At 37.5% G+C, this 20,395-nt stretch overlaps 1 protein-coding gene across 2 annotated transcripts in view; it reads right to left on the bottom strand.

The window, feature by feature from the left end:
- sik2b (salt-inducible kinase 2b) overlaps positions 1-17,528 on the bottom strand; it is a 47,343-nt gene extending 29,815 nt beyond the window's left edge. For both annotated transcript variants that reach the window (XM_055029004.1, XM_055029002.1), the window contains exons 1-3: positions 17,025-17,528; positions 11,137-11,253; positions 5,770-5,833 (exon numbers count right to left, since the gene is read on the bottom strand). In XM_055029004.1, coding sequence (XP_054884979.1) covers positions 5,770-5,833; positions 11,137-11,253; positions 17,025-17,162 — 319 coding nt within the window. In that variant the 5' untranslated portion in view covers positions 17,163-17,528. The remainder of the gene's footprint in view (positions 1-5,769; positions 5,834-11,136; positions 11,254-17,024) is intronic.
- Positions 17,529-20,395: the final 2,867 nt, after the last annotated feature.

Genomic DNA, 20,395 nt, shown 5'->3' on the forward strand with positions numbered 1-20,395 from the left:
CAAATTCTTGGTCTAATTCTGTCATTTAAACACAGCCAAGTCAGTTTCTCATCACAAATGCATCTTGTTTCTCCAGAGGTTTGACTCACTTCTTTAAAACAAAGAACCCTAAAGCCTTGGTGACATGTTTTGTGATACCAAACAATTGTCCAAATGATTCATCATCAGTTATGCTGCTGAGGTCATCTGAGTTGAAGCTGCCACACCCTGATGCTTGTGAGACCAGGAGCAAATTGACTAAAGAATATTAAAAACGATGTATGGACAGAAGTAATCGTCTGCATATAAACTAAAACGCACATCATAAATAGACTGAGTGCCCCCTCGAAAGATACACTCCTTTGACTGGTGAGATAAGAGATCTGCTCGAGTGATTTCACTCACTGCCAGCTACTACGCTCCCCTTTCTCCAGCAGTGGTTTCTTAAATATGCATGCCCTACATTTCCCCACTGCCTCTCAAATTCAAAAGGATGTCCCCCCCTGCTTGCGCCTCTGTTTTCCTTCGTCTCCCCTCCCGCCACTGCCACTTGCCGCTCGACGTATTTGTGGCTGACCCAGTTTCCGGGTTTGATCCGTCTTGCAGTGCTACGGCAGACGGCGGAGAGACAAGCCTGACTGACAGACACAAAAGGCACATCGGCAAACTGGCATCAGTGTCTCTAAATGTGTGCGTCACATTGCCCAAGCACCGTTTGGCAGGAACATACCCATCCGTTCTGACTCCTGGCACTAAACCAAAATGTTTGTCTTTCAATTTCAAACAAATGTGTCCCCACCTGCTGCACCAACTCTACCTGATTTACTTCATGACCGTACTACAGATCACACTCTTCAGTCTACCTTTGGTCAGGAGCAGACATGAAAGATCCTTCATGTCAGGAAAAGAGGAGAATCTTTCCAGGGAGAGACAGTGAGAGCAGCAAGCTGAGATCTGCCCTGGCAGCTAATCCGTTTTCCTCAGCCCTCCTTACTCAACAACTCAAACCACTGGCAGAAAAGTATATTTCTGAGTCAAAAGCGATAGTTCACTTTTGTGAGATTGAATGCTGTAATGCCACAACTACAATTTTATCTGTCAAAGCTGCGCTTGCTGTAGCTTATGTCGACATATGAATACCTTACATAACTTCATCTCATTGTGCAATCAAAGCAGAGGGGTCTGAGGAATCAGGACACAATAGTTTCATAATGTGTAGAGATAAAATGAATAGAATCTGTGGATTTATAAAAAAATAAACATCATCCCGGTATTTAGAGGAACATTGGGTTCTTTGTGGGTTGAACAAAACTAGGTTGGCTGGATAAATAAACAATTTCTATAAAGCAGTAAAGATGCATCTTAACAAAGCAGATTATTTTGGGAAAATGAAGTTATGTCATTGTACATTTTGACACAATGTTGGACCTTTTCTTTTATAAGATTAATAAGTACATAAATATAAATTTTTTGTACTCATTGTATCTATTGACAAAAAAATGACTTGACTTGTGGTTCAAGTCACTTTAATCTTGTTTTTATAACCTTTGTTTTCAGCAAGACAAATTACTAATTCTTCAGGGATGACAGATAAAATAGAGCCTTTTTGCTCATTCTGGCACATTTTACAAAAAAAGTTATTTACTGTGCATTGTCCCTCTGTAATAAATTACATTTCTTTATTGTTAGATAATGAAGTAAGTACTGAAATGTATGTCTATGTACGGTATAGTATTTGGACTCAATAGCTGATCAGGGTTCCTTTTGCATTAATGTGCGTCAGTGTGGTGTGACTTGGATCCAAGTTGTTACTTTATTGGATCTGGTTTCACATTTTCCTTTTGACAATTCCCTTTAGATTATCTATGAGGTTTAGATCAGGTGTGTTTGGAAGTGTGGATCGGTATAAAGTCTCACTAGAAAATGAAATCCTCTCCTCCATGAAGTTCTACTGCACCGGGACACATGACATGCTTCAAAATTTCCTGGAAACGTGTGTCAACTTTGGACTTGATAAAAATCTCCCAACACTTATTCTACTCTATAATTTGACTGATATTCTGAAAATTAACATTACGCTTTCAGTCAGACATGGTGGTGGTAGCATGGTGATCTGGGGCTCTTGTAGAGCTTTAAACCTGTATGACTTGCTGAAATGGTTTGAAGTATAAAACAGGCTCTCTTTCACAACAATGAGAGGGAAATGAGAAGATTCAAAGCACATCATTAATAGCAAAAAAACAAAAACAACTTTGAAGTGTTCTAGTAAAAGTCCAGACTCGGAGGAAATCCAACCGAGATATTTTGGCAATATTTAAACCATTTCATGATTGAAACAACAAGCTACAAAGAAGGGGGCAACATTCCTTCACACTGACGTAAAAGACTCACCAGATGCCACAGATGCTTGACGGCAGGTTTTGCTTTTTTAGAAGGTAATTTCAGACAAAGGGAAGCAGAATTACCAAACTTCTCCCTTACAAAATAAAATCAAGTGAAAACTGCATTTTGTATTTATTAGAATATATAGAACTGTATATGTGACTAAAATGTGGAAGGTTGTGGCTCGGAGAGCTTTCTTTAGGTCACAGGAGCTGCTGCTGAGTCAACATCACAAGTGGAGCACTGGACTCAGGCAGAGACGCATACATGCACGATGACAGACGCAGCACATGGCTTGAGTAATCCTCCAAGCTTCTCTGCCTCGAAGTAGGTTACGCTACACACTGTGCGTCACAGGTGAGGTTCTTCATCAATGAAGCCATTAGACCCACAGAGGGTCTCATTTTATTTATGTTAGTTATATTATGTAAATGTGGCCAAGTTCTTAAACATTTGCTCCATTCACTTACAGTTTTTATTATTTGCCCTATTTGAACATTACTATATCCGTGTGTCAATGAGGTCTTAGTGGGTAAAGTAGCAGACCGAGTCAAGCATGACCTCATTCAAGTTTTAGAAAAGGATGCAAAGAACAAGTTTGTGCAACTTATTTTGTAATAATTCTGTGACAAATATTTTTTAAAGTTTGAGGCGCTCCATGTCCGACCTAGGAGCAGCGATATTCCCTGTTGTCACTGTAAGGTACGGTGACGTTTCTTCAATTATAATTTGAATAGGGGAAAGTGCAGGTTACGTTAAGATCACCATTTTATTTTGGACTTTGGATGTTTGCATATGACTATACGCCATTCAAGCTCTCCTATTTTTAGCTTTCCTTTACTATTAACAAAATATGTTTTCTAACTCTAGAATTTGGCATCTATCCTCCTTTAGCAGTGTGGTCACTTGCTACATAAATAATTACAAGGATTTTATAATTACAAGGATGTTATAAGAGATAATTTAGGAGAATGCACAAGTTTTACTTTTTGAAAATGTAAAAAAAAAAAAAAATCCAATGATTAAAAGCTGGTTAGGATTTATTATTTCTATCAAATTAATATGCAAGCTCACTTGTAAAGCAAACTTTATTTTGTTTCCTCCATTCATTCTCCAAAGATGCATAACCAACATAAAAAAATAAATAAATAAATATAAAACTGAAAATAGCATTTAGTAAGAGCAAACATTTGGATTTCTCCAGCAATTTTTATGGGCTCACGTCCAACAGACTGGATTGAAGATTGCATCATGTACAAACTGTGCATGTGCTGTGCAAGTGTCACAGCGATAGGGTGCACAAGAGAGTCATGGGAGAACAAGATAAGTTGCTATCTTTGCGTACTATTTTTGCGATGTTCAGACTTGCCAGACCAAAGTTCTACCATTGACTATGGACTAGGTTCATTGAAACTAAATATTTTAATACTTTTGATTTGTCTGTAATACTGTTATAGCAGGTAGCCTTTGTTCATTCAAAATGTAAAATAAATAAAGACCAATGCACTTTTTTTTTTTTTTTTTGCCAAAAATTAGTAGGTAATATTTCAGTTGGAAAAGATGCACCAAGACAAAAATGGTCAATTTGGCTGTAGTAAGTATTTTTTTAAAACACAGGAACTAATTACATGTACAGTATATGCTTGAATTATATGACATGTATTTATCATATACACTTTATTCAGCTGCTGCACATATATGAGACACTTTCAAAACAAATTTTACTGCAGTTTTATAAAAAAATAAAAAAAAGCTCCTTAAAGACAAAATTTCTAAATTTATTTGCATTTCAGAGAGAGTTGTTTCTTTTTTATTAAATCTCAAACATTTACATAAATATTTAAATTTTAGTCATTCAAGCTACTGAAGTAAAAAACAAGATGTGGCTTATCCTGTTGTTACCCTTATGGCCTTAAAGTACATGCGTCAAACTCAAGGCCTGTGGGGCAAATCCAACCCACCACAACCACTTATACTGCCTCTGGACTTTACTCTCAAAAAAAAAAAAGGGCTACAGCTCTTCTAAAAGATAACATTTTATTACCATTTAATGTACCTAAATGAAATCAGCTGAAAAATATATATTTAAGAATATGTAACTGAAAATTTAAAACAAAATGCTGAAACATTTTATGTATGATGCAAAGCAACCCAGAATAATGTTGTCATTCAGAGTCACGTGGCTCAAAACAGTATTATAAATAAGTGATTGAAAAAAACTTTGATTTTGGGATGGAAATATTGAATTGCACAAGTTAAACTAATTATACCACTGATTAAAGTACATTGAGTTACAGAAACATCATTGATCTAATCAAGATAAAGAAAATGTAATACTTATTGTGCATTAGAAAAAAGTAAGTTGGTCAAACTAATATTTCAAAATGGATCAATGTAGAATGTTTAATTTAGAGCCCCGCATATTGATCTTTAAGATAGCATTTGTGTGCTTAAATATTAATACATCAGTAAAATCAAATCAGTTATTTATATAGGGCCAAATTACATCCACATGGATAGATGTCAAATATAATTTAACTTTAAGCAGTCCTCACTGAATGCAGAGAAAGCTGCAATATTTTAAACAATTAGTTGAGGGATTTCATCAATATATTCTGCCTCCTCTCAGGACATTCGTGATCTTAACGTGGCCCTAAATGAAAGTGCCTGACACCTTACCTTGAGGTTTAACAGCATCTACAGATTTTCTCTCTTTTTCTAAATTTAAAGTTTAATGGAAGGTATATTCAGAAAGCTTAGAGTTTCTTTGCCTCTCTTGTCACATGCTTATTTCCTGTTACTTGATACAAAATTGCAGGAATAGTGCAAACAGAGATAAGCTAAAACCAACAGCCTTGTCTGTGCAAACACATGACAAATATTCCTGTGAATTCAGTCCTGGCAAAGACTTGACATTATTCAAATGCGAGTTAAGTGAAATTTTGCTCTGGAGGAGGAATTGTAAGGCAGCTAGTAAAAAGTGATATCTTGATACCCCGCAATAAACTTGTCAGGTGACAATGAAGGTGCAGCACTTATAGTAATTAATTAACCTTTATTTCTTTGAGGTTGCCCCTCTGAGGCCTTAATAGGAGTTTGGTGATGTCATTTATAGAAGAACAACTTCAGCACCATTGGAGGAGCTACAAGAGGTAAAGAGGACAGTTACATGAGGGGATTGTTCTCTGAGGGGATTGTTCTCTGATTTTCATCAATCATATGACCTTTGAGATTTCGAAAACTGCGAAACCTCAATGAGACTTTGACACTTCCATGTTTGCCAGAAGCCTCGCTGACGCAAGGAAGCAGTTTTCTATCAAACTTAGCGAAATAATGTGAAAGGAAAAGAGGATACTGATAGTTATATGAGCTTTAGATTAAAAAGAAACAAACAAAAAAAAAACTCACCGAAGATTTCGCCATTCTTGGCATACTCTGTGACCAAGTACAGCATGTTCTTTGTCTCCATCACCTGAGGGAAGGAGATGATGAAGGAATGGGAAGAAAAAAAGTGAGTGAACACACATAAAAGCATTTTCATGAGCAATTTTATCTGAAAACCTACAAGAATAAACACTTGAGAGTCAAAAGATCCAAAAGTAATGCAAAATAAACCCAAGAGCTCACTGAGTAGCTAAACTCCAGTGGCATTCACAAAAATAAAATCCCAAACAAACAAAATACATGAATGGCAACAGGCTCTAAATATGGCAATCATGGAAGAGAACGGAGGTGGACTTGGTGTTGCTGAGTGTATCTGAATGGTACTTAAAACCTTTCAGTCCTGACATGGTGCTGGGTTGTGTAGGAGGAGGACCGATTTAGAAGCAGAAACACTCAGGAGATGAATAGAATTAAACCTCCGAGTGGAGAATCAGATGGAGATGGTGGGATGAATCAGACACTGAGAGCCAGACATTCACACTAGAAATCCCACGCGCTTTGTTTGAGATCATTTTTCCATCTGCTGCACTGACCAATTCACAGATTTGGGAAATAAAAAAAAACAAAAAACGGTGGGTTGTTCAGTCCACGTTATTTACCCCCCTGTGACAAACAACTGATTGGTTATTTAAGCTTCACTGGTCAGACAAAGCGAGAGCCAGCACAGCGACTGAACGGGAACATACTGTACAGTTTTCACTGCCAGGGTGGAATCGTGTTAAAGCTCCAGGACTGCTACTAAAACTAAACTGTAAAAGACAGAACTTTATTCTGAGTGGAAGATAAAGATGTCAGACTGTTTATATTTAAACTACGGAGAAAATATACTAAAAGGAAGACGACAGACAGATGATAAGAGAGAAATGGTCGGTAAATGTAGGGACAGATTAATAATGGATAGAGGAATAGATTGATGATAGAATGAATGTAAAGATAGAATTGATAAATGGATGGATCTAGTTTTCCATTCTCTAATTTTTCTAATCCAAATATGACTTCAAATCCCAAAACGAAGGCAAGTCCTGTCGTTTTAATTTGATTTCAGACATCTCTCAACATTTACCATAAATAATTGTGCTTGTATTGCATTACCCATTTCATTTCTAAAATTACTAAATTATTTTAAAAAATGTTAAAATTACAAAAAAATTCTTAATTCATTTAAATGCATGTGTAGGTCAAATGTCAGTTAACAACTTCTTTGTGGTTTATTAATTTGTCAAAGACGACACCCAAGTTGCGTCAACTTGAAGACACATTGACACATAACTGCTGTTTTTGACAGTAAAAGCCGATGACAAAAGCAGAAGTCCAAAAATGTTTGATACAAACATTTGATAAGCTTGGTTTATGCATTTAAAACAAAATAAACAAAAAAAACCCCCAAAAAGCATCTTCTCCATGAAAACCTCCAATAAGATGAGAAGCAACAAAAACAGGACATTTAATAAGCTTTGTGTGTTGGAAATATGTTGGTCTGTAGCAAAGGAAATAACTGTAATGTGAAAGAGGAAACTTGGAGTTAAACTATTTTTGGATCACATTAACATTAATTATGCTGTCACAAGTGAGAGCAGCAGTACATCCTGCGGTTAATCAAGTGCTTTATAAGGCTGTACTCTTTATCTGTTTACACAGCAAATATTTAAATAAATGGTGTACTTTTTATTAAAGCACTCCATGTTTAACACTGGGTTTGATTTTGGGGAAACGTATGCAAACTCCCAGATTGCTTATAGTCACAGTTAGTCGCCAAACCCACGGACCCGGAAAGGGTAACGTGGAACACCCAGGAGAGTCTGAAGACAAGTGAGAAGAGAATGAAAGACAGAAAATAATGGCTGAACGGGGTCAAAGAAGAGACCATTAACACATGAAAAAAAAGAGAGGGGTCCACAGTTAATGTGTGTCCTTTGTGAGTCTTCATTAGATAGGCTTTCCTCGGGGCACTGGGGTCAGCCCGGGTTTTTGAGACGGGAAGGGGACAAACTAATTGAGCTGAGCTGATTGGACGGATGGGGCCTGATAAGCAAAAAAAAAAATTAGAATAATGACACACAGTAAAATAACACAATACAAAGCCAGAGCATTGTCACACGGTTGTGAGATGATAATGAACTTTTATTTACATTCTTTAAAAGAAAAGAGCAGGACCCAGCCATTTATGTAACATGTTTTGGGGAATGTGGGGGGTTTATTGCAGGGAACCATTTTGTGACAAACAGCAGACACTGGAGTGACAATGGAGAGTACATAAGTCTTCTTCACCTCGAAGAACATACAAGTGTACAAACAAGAACAATTGGAAACTTAGCAACTTTTGAAACTTTTAAATTTATTTTTAAAAAATCTTCTCTCAATTATTATAAAAAGATGCAAAAATAAAAACTACACTTCTAATTATCTAATAGCTTTTAAATCAATTATTTTCCACCTTTAATTGTCACAATATTAACATGTTTCCCACAACAATTTACATCTTAATAAAAAAAAAGAAAAAGAAAAAAGAAGCTCAAGGTTTTAAGTTTGAAACAAAATAGAGATGTGCCTATAGTTTTTCCTCTGTCAGTCATAAACTTTTCCAGCTTTAGATCAGTTTCGATAGCAAAAAATGTTTTCTGTGCATTTTAATGCAGCACCTTAAACTTAAAATTTTTAATTTTTTTGAAAATTGTGAATGACCCAGTCAGGGTCATTCACAGTTTTCAGATGCCTGAGGAATGTCCAGGCCATGATACTATTTGGAGCACCAAGTAAATATGTGAGGCACACAATGCCAACATCATCCCCACACAAAAAGAAGAAAGTATTGTGAAGATGCTTTCACAATCCACAGCGAAACTTTCTGTACCAACATTGCATTTAAGGCCACGAACAAGAAGAGACACAGCTTCAGAAAAAAAACAGGATACAAGACATTTTGGAGGCTTGTCTTATGTTCTGCTAAAACTATAGTTGATGTGGCTTAAGGACAACGAAGCCAATTATTTGGGGTGATTATCACAAAGCCTTGATCTGAAAAATCAGTGGGTAGAGCTGAAAAGACATGTGCAAGCAAGGCTGCTTATAAAGCTTACTCCATTATATCCACTCCGTCAGGAGGAACGGGCCACAATTCTACCAGAGTATTGCAAGAATTTATTTATTGAACCCAAGTCATACAGTTAGAGACAAATTCACTAAACTCCACAATTCAAAATGTTCTTTTTTTGTCTTTTTAAATAAATAAATAAATAGGCCGTTTGTTTTCAGGCTCCAACCTGTATCCAAAAGGACTGGGAAAGCAATAAGTATTCATATTAAATCTTATGTGAGAAATTCCTTCTAGCCTACATCTGGTGACAACTCCCAGACAAAAATTACACTGCTCCCATGTTTACCTTCATAGTTTACATTGTCCTACCAAATGATACTCATTTCAGAAGCCCCAGTAAATAAAAGGGTGGATCCCTGATGGAATAAATAAAGCTGAAATGTGACATTTCAGAAGATTTAATTCATATCATCTCAACCATCTAATGATATGAGTGTTTTGCCTTCGCTTACTCCCCAGCAGGACGCAAACACCCCTGAGAGTCAGTCAGTCATTAACTATATTCTGTGACTATGTAGCAGTGGCAGGTTCTGCTGCGCAGCATCTGTTTGCTTGTGTATAAGGACATGACCTGCATTGGTCATGCACTTCAACACCCCAGGCTGCTTAAGTGCCCAAAAACAAAGAAGATCGACAAGAAGCAGCGGTAGATTCTGCTTCTCAAAGCTGACTTTTTCACACTGTATCCCCCCCACAAGCCCACGTCTACTAAAACACGTGTTATATTGAGTCTGTAACAAGCGTTACATATTACTCTGTGACCCCTGAGCTCTGACGGGCAGACACAAGCGGGCTGCACAGAGATAGACTTTGACTTTGCTTAGATAAATTGGACTTGAGACGCACATGGACATTCATCCATGGTAACGTTAGAGATCTTCAGACTTTCTGCCATTGGGTTCTGATCTGATAGAGTTCATATTTACAGAACATGTAGAGTCTTTTTTAAAAGTCAACTTCTGTCTTGTCCAAATAAGATGTTCTTAATTAAATAGATTTCAGCAGTGTTCTTTCAAATACATAGATATCAAAAATGTCTAAACTTTCTCATTAAAAGCCTGATTTGGAGACACTTGTCTTCGAAGTAACAGTGTTAGCTTATTACATCCATATACTCATCCTTCTATGTATTTTTCCACAATAATTCTTCCACATCAAAACATGTTCGGCCTAAGTTTGGATTCATTTTCTTTTGCTACTGACCCGAAGGTGTTGCTTTATAGAACAGTAAAAACTTTATTTGGACATAACTGAGATCTCTCCCCATCTTCTAAACAGGCTTTAAAATATAAAACTTCATAGTCAGTAGAGACTTTGTGATATCCAGAGACAAAGAAGAGCATTTATCTCCTCTCAGGGGGTGTTGGGTATTTGCTAATGAGCCATCACAGGTCATTTCATCTTGATATCTTGTGGACCAAAGTCTGTCTTTTCATCTTCTTAATTTGAGATAATCATACCATCCCCTTGAAGATAACACATGGCAAAATAGGAGCGTAATTACAAAAGATAGGACAGAACAATAGTCTTCACCTGAGGGGAGGGTGGCTACGTGTTGAGGCTAAAAATAATTCAAACAATATCAGGCTATTTGTGTTCAATTTGACTTACATAACATCCGTAAAATACAAGTAATTTAGAGGCAATTTAGGCTGTCCTAAAATATCCCTGTAAAAAACCAGGATTAGACATAGAGCAATGATAACAGCTTTAAAGACTTGTGCAGATCAGTGATGGCCAAACAATTTTACTTTATATGGCTAAAATAACACCAAAAGAGACTTGTTACCACCACAAAGTGACAGTACATACATATAGTTTATATTGTATTTATTTTTATTACATCAAAAGGCATTAAAGTCCACAATTTTGAAGGTGTCAGTCAGTGATCATATCCAACCAACTTTTTCAGGACAGCTCAGCTGCAAATATGACAATTTATCAAATACAACAAAACCAAAAACTCTCACCTTTTTTTTCTGTAAATGGATCAACCACCAATAAACTTTCTTCTGAACTAAGAAAAACAGTAATGGTTTGGCCTGTAAACTTTTGCAAAGCTTTACAGAAATTAATCTGAGCAGGAGTAGAAATACGGAAAACAAAAAGCGATTAAACAAATATCCAAAAATGCATGATACATACATTACGGTGTGAGACAATAACACCTAATAAAGATGATAAATTTAAGAAAAATGATCCCTCTGTAGACTTCAGGACTTGGTGCAGACACTAACCTGGTATAGCTTGATGATGTGGGGGTGATCCAGCATTTTCATGATCTGAACTTCCCTGTAGATCTTCTCCAGGTTGACAGCGTCCAGTTGGGTCTTGTCAATGATTTTAATGGCCACCTGGAGAGAAATCAAACATGAGCATTAAAAGTGGGACTAAGAAGTCAGATTTTAGATAAACAATTGAAAGGATCTCATTTAGACCCCATCAGATTTGATGGCCAGTAAAACAAACACAAGCTCTACTGTAGCCAGCAATTTGATATTTAACAAGCAGAAAAAAACTAGCAAAGTGCTCAAACTTTGCTATTTTTTTGAAAAAGAAAAGCATTTAAAATCACCCTGTAACTCTCAAATATGAGAATACAATTCAGTCTTACATCTTACACACATGTGCGCAAAGTGCATGCTCCAAATGTAAACATCCCAAGCTTTCAATAACAGAGCCAGGGTAGGTAACGAGGCAATAATAACATCTTTCCTCCAAACTCTCTCATAAACACAAATTCATCAGAGTGACCTGAAGTGCTCCAAGCATCTGTGAGCCAAGGAGGTGAAGTAAACAACAGGAAACTCTGGGTCTCTGCCATTACACAACGGTTAGGTGAAGCTAAACAACTGAGATCAAAGTCAGTTGGAAAGTTTTAATGAGCAGTGAAAGTCTTTTACCTTTTTAAATAAAAACAAAAAAGAAAGGCAAGAGTTAACAGTTTGAATAAAATGGGGGAAAAAATTAAAAGCAGAAAATTCTGTATTATCATTTTTTTTTAGGATGGTCAGCAACAAAGCCCACTGTACAATACTGCGCAGCAATTTGAAAAACTACCAGAAGATTGTCTCCTGCCCGCTTATCAGCGAGGCGCTCATTTTATCCTCCATCTTCATGCAAAGATTACGAGCAGCTTCACTCTCTCGTCTCTTCATTACAAAGGAATGTGCAGGATAACTGCGGTACACGGTCCATAGCTGAAGCAAGCAACAGATCAGCAGAGATGCATTTATGTCTTTACCTTGAACCACAACAAAATAATAGTAGCACTCCATTTTTTTTTTTTTTAACATCGTGGTCATGTAAGCACAAACAGTCTTCTGTTTACTTCTAGCCTGTTGTAGTTTTGCCAGCAGTTTTAAACTTCTTTTGGCAAGTTTGTAGCCAACAAGGAGGAGTCGAGGGAGTGTTTAATAGGTTTAGCACTCCATTATCGAGCCCCTTGCCACAACACAAGCAGACATGCATCGTGGGATTAAATCCCATAAAGAAATCTAAATCTTGTAGCAGAATCCAGCTTCAAACTCAGACCTCTAAAACAAAGTGAGAGATGGGATAAATACTTTTTTTTTTAGCTCCGGGGGGAATTTAAATATAAAGAAGCTCATTAAATTAAAGAGCATCCATTCTATATAAGATATAATTACAAAATTGAATAAAACAGAGTTAATAAATGACAGTTAAATGTAGAAGTGTAAACAGGGATAAAAAGATGATTGTGGTAGAGATGGTAGAAAGTGTTAAAGGAAAAAAAGATAAGTTTGTCGTATCTAAGAAATTCAGAGCTAAAGGTTTAACATGACGTTCTTACTTTTACTTAGAAAGGAAAAGCAACAATTATCCTCACTGTTTCCAAAGTGACATTTATTTATTGGTTATTTGTTATTTTATCAGATATAGTGGCTTTAGAAGCACCGAGTAAAACACCAGGTTTGTGTGGTGACACAATTAGACAATTTAACTGAAAATCAAATTATATTTGAGGAAAGGAAGGAAAGTTATAATATTCCCCGCAGCTTAAATATCCAGACCGCTAAAATTCTGATTCGTTCAATCTTTTTCAGGTCCAGACTTTGGCAAGAACTAAAATTATAGTGAATCCGACTAACCCGAAATAAATTTCAGGGGTTCTAGTGGCTTTTTTCTGAACTTTGCTCATTTTCTTCCTTGAAATAAACTCAAACTTTGCTGCCAGGCTAGGAAGGATCAACATAATCTCACTGTACCAGGAGGACAGGAAAAGGGTAAACAAATTCTCAACAAGATTATATCCACACACAGACCAGGGAGAAATAAAGGTACCCACCAATAATTGGAGAAAAACAGAAAACAGTTGCATATTAAAATTGTATATTTCCACAAAACTGATGAAAAGATGCAGGAAAAACTGTTCAGGGAAAATACCAAGAGCGCAGACGGCAACGCAGAAGAACCAAGTTCTAATCATGTCCGTCACTCCACAACAACCTCCTATACTCCACATATTTATGTATGTGGAAAAGCCACATATATTTGCACAAGAATCTTCACTAGAAGTAGATAGAAGCAGGTATCAGAAAAAAGGTAGAGAATAAAGCAAACAAAAGAGTTTAAGTTGAACAGCTGAAATAATTTTCCTCATAAGTAAATAAACGAGAGGAAAAGTCTTCTTTCAACCCAATGACAGGTAGGAGGCATCAACCAATGGGTAAAGAGCAGCAATCTATTACTCTATATTCCTTAAATCTGAGGAAAACTCCTTAAATGAACTTCAAACCATAGGACCAAAATGTCAGTAAGCTTAATTGAATCTATAAATTCTCAAAAGCTTGATACCATGATTCATAGGGGGAAAAGTCCTGCTGAACGACAGTCACAAAAAGAGCCTTTTGCCACTTGTCCACTGTTGTCCATGATAGCACCTAGTTCACTCCATCACAGATTTTAATGAGTCTGAATACCTGCCAAGCAACAGCTTTTTATCTGTGTGGCTGCAGCCCCACACACGGCAGCATAAAAGAGGACACCAGAGGTAAAATGTGCAGCAACTCATCTCACTCAGCAAAAAGACCTTAGCCAGCTTCGTCTACGGAGCCTGAAGTTTCCAGGTCCAGCTTGTTATGCATATGGATTCCTGTCTACGTGTGGGAAGCGCTCCGAATCAATGCTCTGAGGTAAGCAGATGGAGTGCTACAGCTACAGGTTCAACTATCTCACAGCACTGTATTATCATAAATTGTTTAACAATTAATATTAACCATTCAAGTAAAAAGCATAGGCAGGAATAAGCCAATTACAATTACAAGGTAAACCAAAAATAAAATCGAAGATATGTTTGAGCAAATTATTTTTGGGGTAAGTTGTTTTCAGTGAGATGGCGGAGATGGTGTCGGATCTGCCAAAGCTTTGTTTCGAATTGATGAAGGGTCGGCTGAGTGGATAGACAGGGCCACGTTGGAGTGGGCAAGACACGCACAGGCAGAAACATACACCAAAATGAGACAAATGGGTCAGATGAAAAAAGTAGGTTACACACACAGGAGTTTCACCTACCTAGGGACGTGTAAACATGGGTGCACAAACATGCCGGATCTGCTGTTTCATGTACTGTTAAACTGTGGTTTACTGTACAAACAAGAACCAGGCAGACCAATCCAATGTCTCCTGGCATCGCCTCACGTCAGATGATGATGCATAAAAGTTTATTGCCTGCCTTTCTGGTTAACTTTGTCTGAGCTAAACATCTGCAGCCGTTCAACATGCCAACCAGCACTAAGTGATCTCCAACAACCACTGTCGGTATTATAATGATGTAGCTAACCTGGCAAGACTAACGCTTGGCCACTTCACAGGCCTTAATAACCAGATTACGACAAAAAGAGCCTCACACACGACATATCCTTGCCCTGTTATCCATTAAACCTTTGAAGGATCCAAACTGGGTGACGCAGATATTTCATTTTCTTGTACACTATAATCGCTCACATTCACCAACAAACAAGTTGCGCAGATCAAAGATAAATGTTTTTACAAATCTCCTGGAATATGGTCTAATCACGCCCACTCGTCTTACAGCGGAGACTCTCTACGCACTCTGGGCGCTGTTTACAGTAAAGTCCCTGTCTCTATCATTACAACAGAGAGTCATGGCACTCCATGGTACTGCTTGAGTAAGGCTTTTTCTGCAGACAGGGAATGAGCAGACAGAAAGTTGCAAATTAGCTCCGACTAATCTCAAAAGTTTCTGATGTGCGTTCGGTCTGTTGCAAAATAACTTAAATAGATATGCATTTTATCACAATTTAGTTACAACTACAAAAGACAATACATTTCATTTGCTACAGTGACATTTAGTAGAGAGTGAAAGGGGTGGACTTAAAATTTGATCACCATATGTTAACATAACGTTGTAATACTGAAAAAAGTGACTGCAAGAAAACTATTTACAACTTCTTTTTCGGTAACTGTGTGCATGTGATTGTGCAGTCCTAAAATAGCCCCATAAACATAAATACCACTAATAAAAAACATACCTGTCTGAAATAGGCTTCTTAAAGACACCAGTCACAAAAACGGGAAATCAATTTAATTAAAATTGCAACTTTATTTATGCTAACATGGAGAAAAACAGTAAAAACAAAAATTTCAATAACAGTGTCAGTTTTGAACACTTTTAATTGAATTTTTTTTTGAAAACAGCTTATCAAAATGTGTATCATTGTAAGTAATTGTTCACAATAAACAATCTGGTATGTGTCCAAAGGGTTAAAAAATAAAACTATGTGAAGTTTTGAAGCACATCCAGCAAACTCCAGTCAAAAAAAATTTATTTACACTAATAAATAAAATTAGAGCAAGCATGAAGAAGATGGGGGCTCTGATCTGAAAAAAATTATTAAGTCTTAAGACACAGATTGTGTGGCTGAAAACTTTAAGAACACACCGACTTCATAGTGAAGCATGGTGGTTGGTATTGATGGGGAAAAAGTTGAAGCTACATACAGAGCAATGGTGGAAAAAATAGACCCAAGACAGGACAGAGGTTCAACTTCCAGCAGGATGAGACCCTAAACACAGTGGAATCAGTGGAAAGTTTTAATTCAAAGCAGATACATGTGTTAGAATGGCCCAGTCAAAGTTTAGATCTAAATCAAATAGAACATCTGCAGCAATAAGTGATGTTCAAAAATGCTCTTCATAAAACTCTAATGAGTTGAATTTATTTTGAAAAGCAAATGGAGTAGTAATTTCAGTAGATGTGCAAAGCTGGTAGACACATCCCAAATGACTATTTGCAGCAAAAAGTGGTTCCACAAAGTCAAAACTGAGGGAGAGCAGAGTAAAATTGTATAGCAATTTTTTTTTTAAATTGCAAAATAAGTTTGCAATCACACATCTTCTCTGTTGAGCAGAGAAAATTGTTGCGCTTGTAGCAAAAAAAAAAAAAAAAAAAGTGTAGAAGGGCAAAGTGTTATGAATATTTCTGAAGGGCACTGTATGCTGCACCGCTCTGGAGATTGAAACTATGAAGACCCCAAAGCCAGTGTCAGGGAGTTGCTGTCTGCAAGAAGCCGGCAAAACTCCACACTTTCCAATTAGAAAGACATAAGCAGGGGATCCACGCAAAGCTCACCGCACTGCTGGGACAAGAAACAGCTAAATCACATCATTAGTTAGATTGCATAATGGGACCACCAACCTGCCCTGCATCCCCCTTGATACAGAGCAAATTGGAAGTTTACACCGGCTAGACTCTTATGTTGCCCCACTGTGGCTTTGAGTGGGGTCATTATACCAAAATGAGAGCAGGTGTCTGATGCAGAGAAGAAGAAGAAGAAAATGAGAGGAGTGTGTGCATGTTTACAGTCTGTATTTCCCAGCAGCAGTGGTGGTCAGACCTCTTCCTGGCACTGATATTCCTGAGGGGGGGATGAACATGCAGACAGTCTCTGCTCCTCTACCTGCATGGCTCAAATGCACCAGCACTGCAAGTCATGTGTCCACGGGCAGCTGCATGACCCGGGTCTGGATTAGCGCTTCAGTGGTTGCTGGGGTGTCAACTAGTGCATAAAAGTTATATAACTCTAGCAGAACAGCAGCCCAAGTTAGCTTTCCAGGCTAACAAGTTCACCCGTGAACTCACCTCGGTCTTGGTTATGCGGTGTCTGGCCAGCTTCACGACAGCGAAATTGCCTTTTCCTAAAGTGCGCTCGATGTCGTAGAAGCCCACTCGGACCGGACCCCGGAGCAGCGGTTTTTGGACACTGTCGGCCATGACCATGCTGTTCTAAATGGGACTGCTTGTTGGAAGGAGGTGGAGGGGGGGGGACTCAGACAGGCTCGAGCAGCTAGAGATAAAGACGAGAGGAAAACAAACCGCCCCTCGCCGCCGCCGCCGCTTCCATCGCCGCCCGAAGCGCGTCCATTAAAAAGAGACAAAGTTGATTTCTGCGTCGCCCCTACCGGCTTCACAAAAAAGAAAGAAAGAAAAAAAAAAAAGCCGCCAATGTGGCGCTAACTCTCCTTCATACGCGGCGAGCCATTCGCCGAACCCACAGGGTACAATAGAGCGATAATATTTCAGGTTGAGGTGCCTCTATCAGCGACAGAGCACACGAGTTGACTCGCTGAGAGGCATCATATTCTCGAGTTGACGTACATTGACGTCAAAGCCATGGGGGTATTTGTACAGGGGGCGGGGCCACAGAGCGGCTCCACACTTCAGTGCCAATTGGTCGTCAAGACAACCAGACCCACCTCTTACGTCAGCCGGTAAAATTGCTATTCTGAAATCTGTTTGCTCGCCTGCCCTTCTTGATTGCACGCATAGGTAACTTTGAAGTTCCGCCCCGCAGGTGCTTAGCAAGCACTGCGGCTAAAAATGCACGAAGAGAAGATTCCACATCACTTCCTCTTACTTGGTCAGAGAAATTACTCAGCAAAACTAAATGGGAAATAAATGAACAGGCACATTTGTGCACAGACACATTTTCGCTGCTTTGCACAAGCTGTGATTAAAATGCATCTAAAACAATGCTTTTACAAAAGCATTTGAAGCATTTATCAAAGGGAGTTATTTGAGCAAAGAAGACACTTTGTTCACCTACATCACAGCGACATCTTTTGGTAAAAGTATGCAACTGACAAGGACTCTCAAGAGACCTTAATTGTATAAAGCGGCTGCAGTGACAGAAAAAGATCTGTCAATACAAATGTTACAATAGAAATGCTGTTTATAATATTATAATATTTATCTGACTTTGTTATATATGTTATATATATATTTATATTTTTCGCTTGCATGATTTCTTTTCTCTCAAAAATAGAATGTCAGATGGTCTCAAATAACCCCTTTTCTGAAGGACAATTTTGTTTCAGAATTAATTTTGATTATTTTGGTTCTTTTGTTTATTTACTTGAGTATTTAAATGTCTTTTTATCTCTGAGAATGTGCTCTCTTATTATTATGCCATTACCATTTTATTACTAGAAAATGGTCTCAAAACAACAATATTATTGTTTGCCGCAATAACTTCTGGGACAATTTTTTTATGTCTGTGTAGCTACATTCATCTTTTGTTAGCCTGCATAAACACAAAATGTAGTTTCTGAAATTGTAAATACTCGGCCATGAATTATGTAAATTACCGTGGTAGAATTCTGCCCATGTTTTATTGCAAAATTACTTACGTTCAGCAATTAAACTGATTTCCGAACATGAATTCTCCATACCGGCCACAACATTTCAATCAGATTTAAGTTCACAATGTAACCAGGTCACACCAACGCCTTCATTTTGTAAACCACATTTAGTAGAATGCTCAATTTTCCTTGTGGCTCAAAGCTTTTGAAATGGCTGTGTAACATCCCAACACGGATATTTATGATTTTTGTCATCTGCTTTTAAATTTCTTGAAACCAGACATATTTAATATCTGGATTCTAAATGTGTCTATAGTCTTTCCAAATGAATGAATAAATAAATAAACACATAAATAAATGTTTGACCATAATATTTTAGGATTTACAAAGATGGGAAAATATCAAATTTCATATAGGGGCAAATAATTTAAATAGTTTATTTTTTTTCTTTTTTACTTCAATCAATTAAATCATAATTTTCAAATGTATCTTTATCTGAAAATACTTTTTTTGTTGGTGATCTGGACCATATACCAAAACTAAACAAAGGAGCTGAAATCTCTAAAGGGAAAATATTTTTTCATGGTTCAATAATATATCCATGGCCCATATTCACATCCAGGGATGTTCCCTTCATGCCATGCAGTGACAGCCTTGCAGAGCACAGCAGACTGCTGAAGCAGAAAGCCAGAGCAGTGCTCCGAAGGCCTCTGCTGTCACAAACAGACTTCCTGAATGTAAGAGTTCCAGATGTGCTTTTGGCATTTCCTGTCTAACTTTCTCCAAGAACACACTCAGCCTCTCCTTACTGGGCTCCGCTACATCTTTCCAAATCGCTAACCAAGGCAGCCCACACAGCATGTACTCAGAGGAAACACAGGCATTTATTTTCAGAAATAGGCTTTTGTGTTGTCTTTTCAAATTTACTACAGAGGAACAGATTATACAGGGTAAAACTGATGCAGCTTGTCATAACATATTGTAAACTAGACATAAAAATTTCTTTCCATCAAAAATTTTGAAAATGGATGTTTTTGGAGCCTTTTTTGTCAGTTATCTGTCATTTGTCTTTCCTCATGTCCTGTCCTGTTCCCTGACATCAGCAGCCAAACAGGAAGCTTTCTACTGTGATGACAGTTTTGATTTCATACGAAGGGGTTGAAACAGCCCCGAAATGGAAAGTTCATTTTTACAGTGCGCCACATGGATGTTTTTTATTTTCTCAATAAATGTTGCGAAACTATATACTAGTGCTCAAGAAGATTCATTTGGGATTAACCAAAGCTTTCAAGAACAGTATATTCGGGGTGACCAATGTTTATTATTATTGTATTCTTCTGATTTAGCTTCAGTGTTTAGTCTTTAGCTTTTACCTGCCATCAGTTATAGTTAATGCCAATAACTTCATATAAAGTTCTTCTGTTAAATATTTGATTTAAGAAAGGCATCAGTCAGGAGAAGGATGCAAAAGTTCTCCAGCATTCTCTTTAAACGATGGCAGAAAAGAGGCAATGGTCAACAACTGAAGAAAGTTGCAATAAAACAAAAGCTGGTTGTTTCTACAAAACTATTGAAAAGACAAGATACAGTAACCGGTCAAGGAGCCATTAAAGAGGAAAGCAGCAGCTTTTGAATGGTCTAATTAAATTTCATAAATTCATTTCACAATAGAACTGGAGATTCCTTTAATGAGAACTGCGGGCACCATGATAGACAAGGATCACTGTTTGTGTTTCTTATCATGTAAAATCTCCCCAAAATATTGAGATCATTTGTTGTAACGTCAAAAATTGCAAAAAATGTACAAGGACCGAAAAAATCCCTCTGTCATCATGTAAAAATCCATAAAACCAAAAATTACAGAAACACGTC

Source organism: Poeciliopsis prolifica, unplaced genomic scaffold, assembly GCF_027474105.1.
Source record: "Poeciliopsis prolifica strain line A6 unplaced genomic scaffold, Auburn_PproV2 SCAFFOLD004, whole genome shotgun sequence".
Lineage (NCBI taxonomy): Eukaryota > Metazoa > Chordata > Actinopteri > Cyprinodontiformes > Poeciliidae > Poeciliopsis > Poeciliopsis prolifica.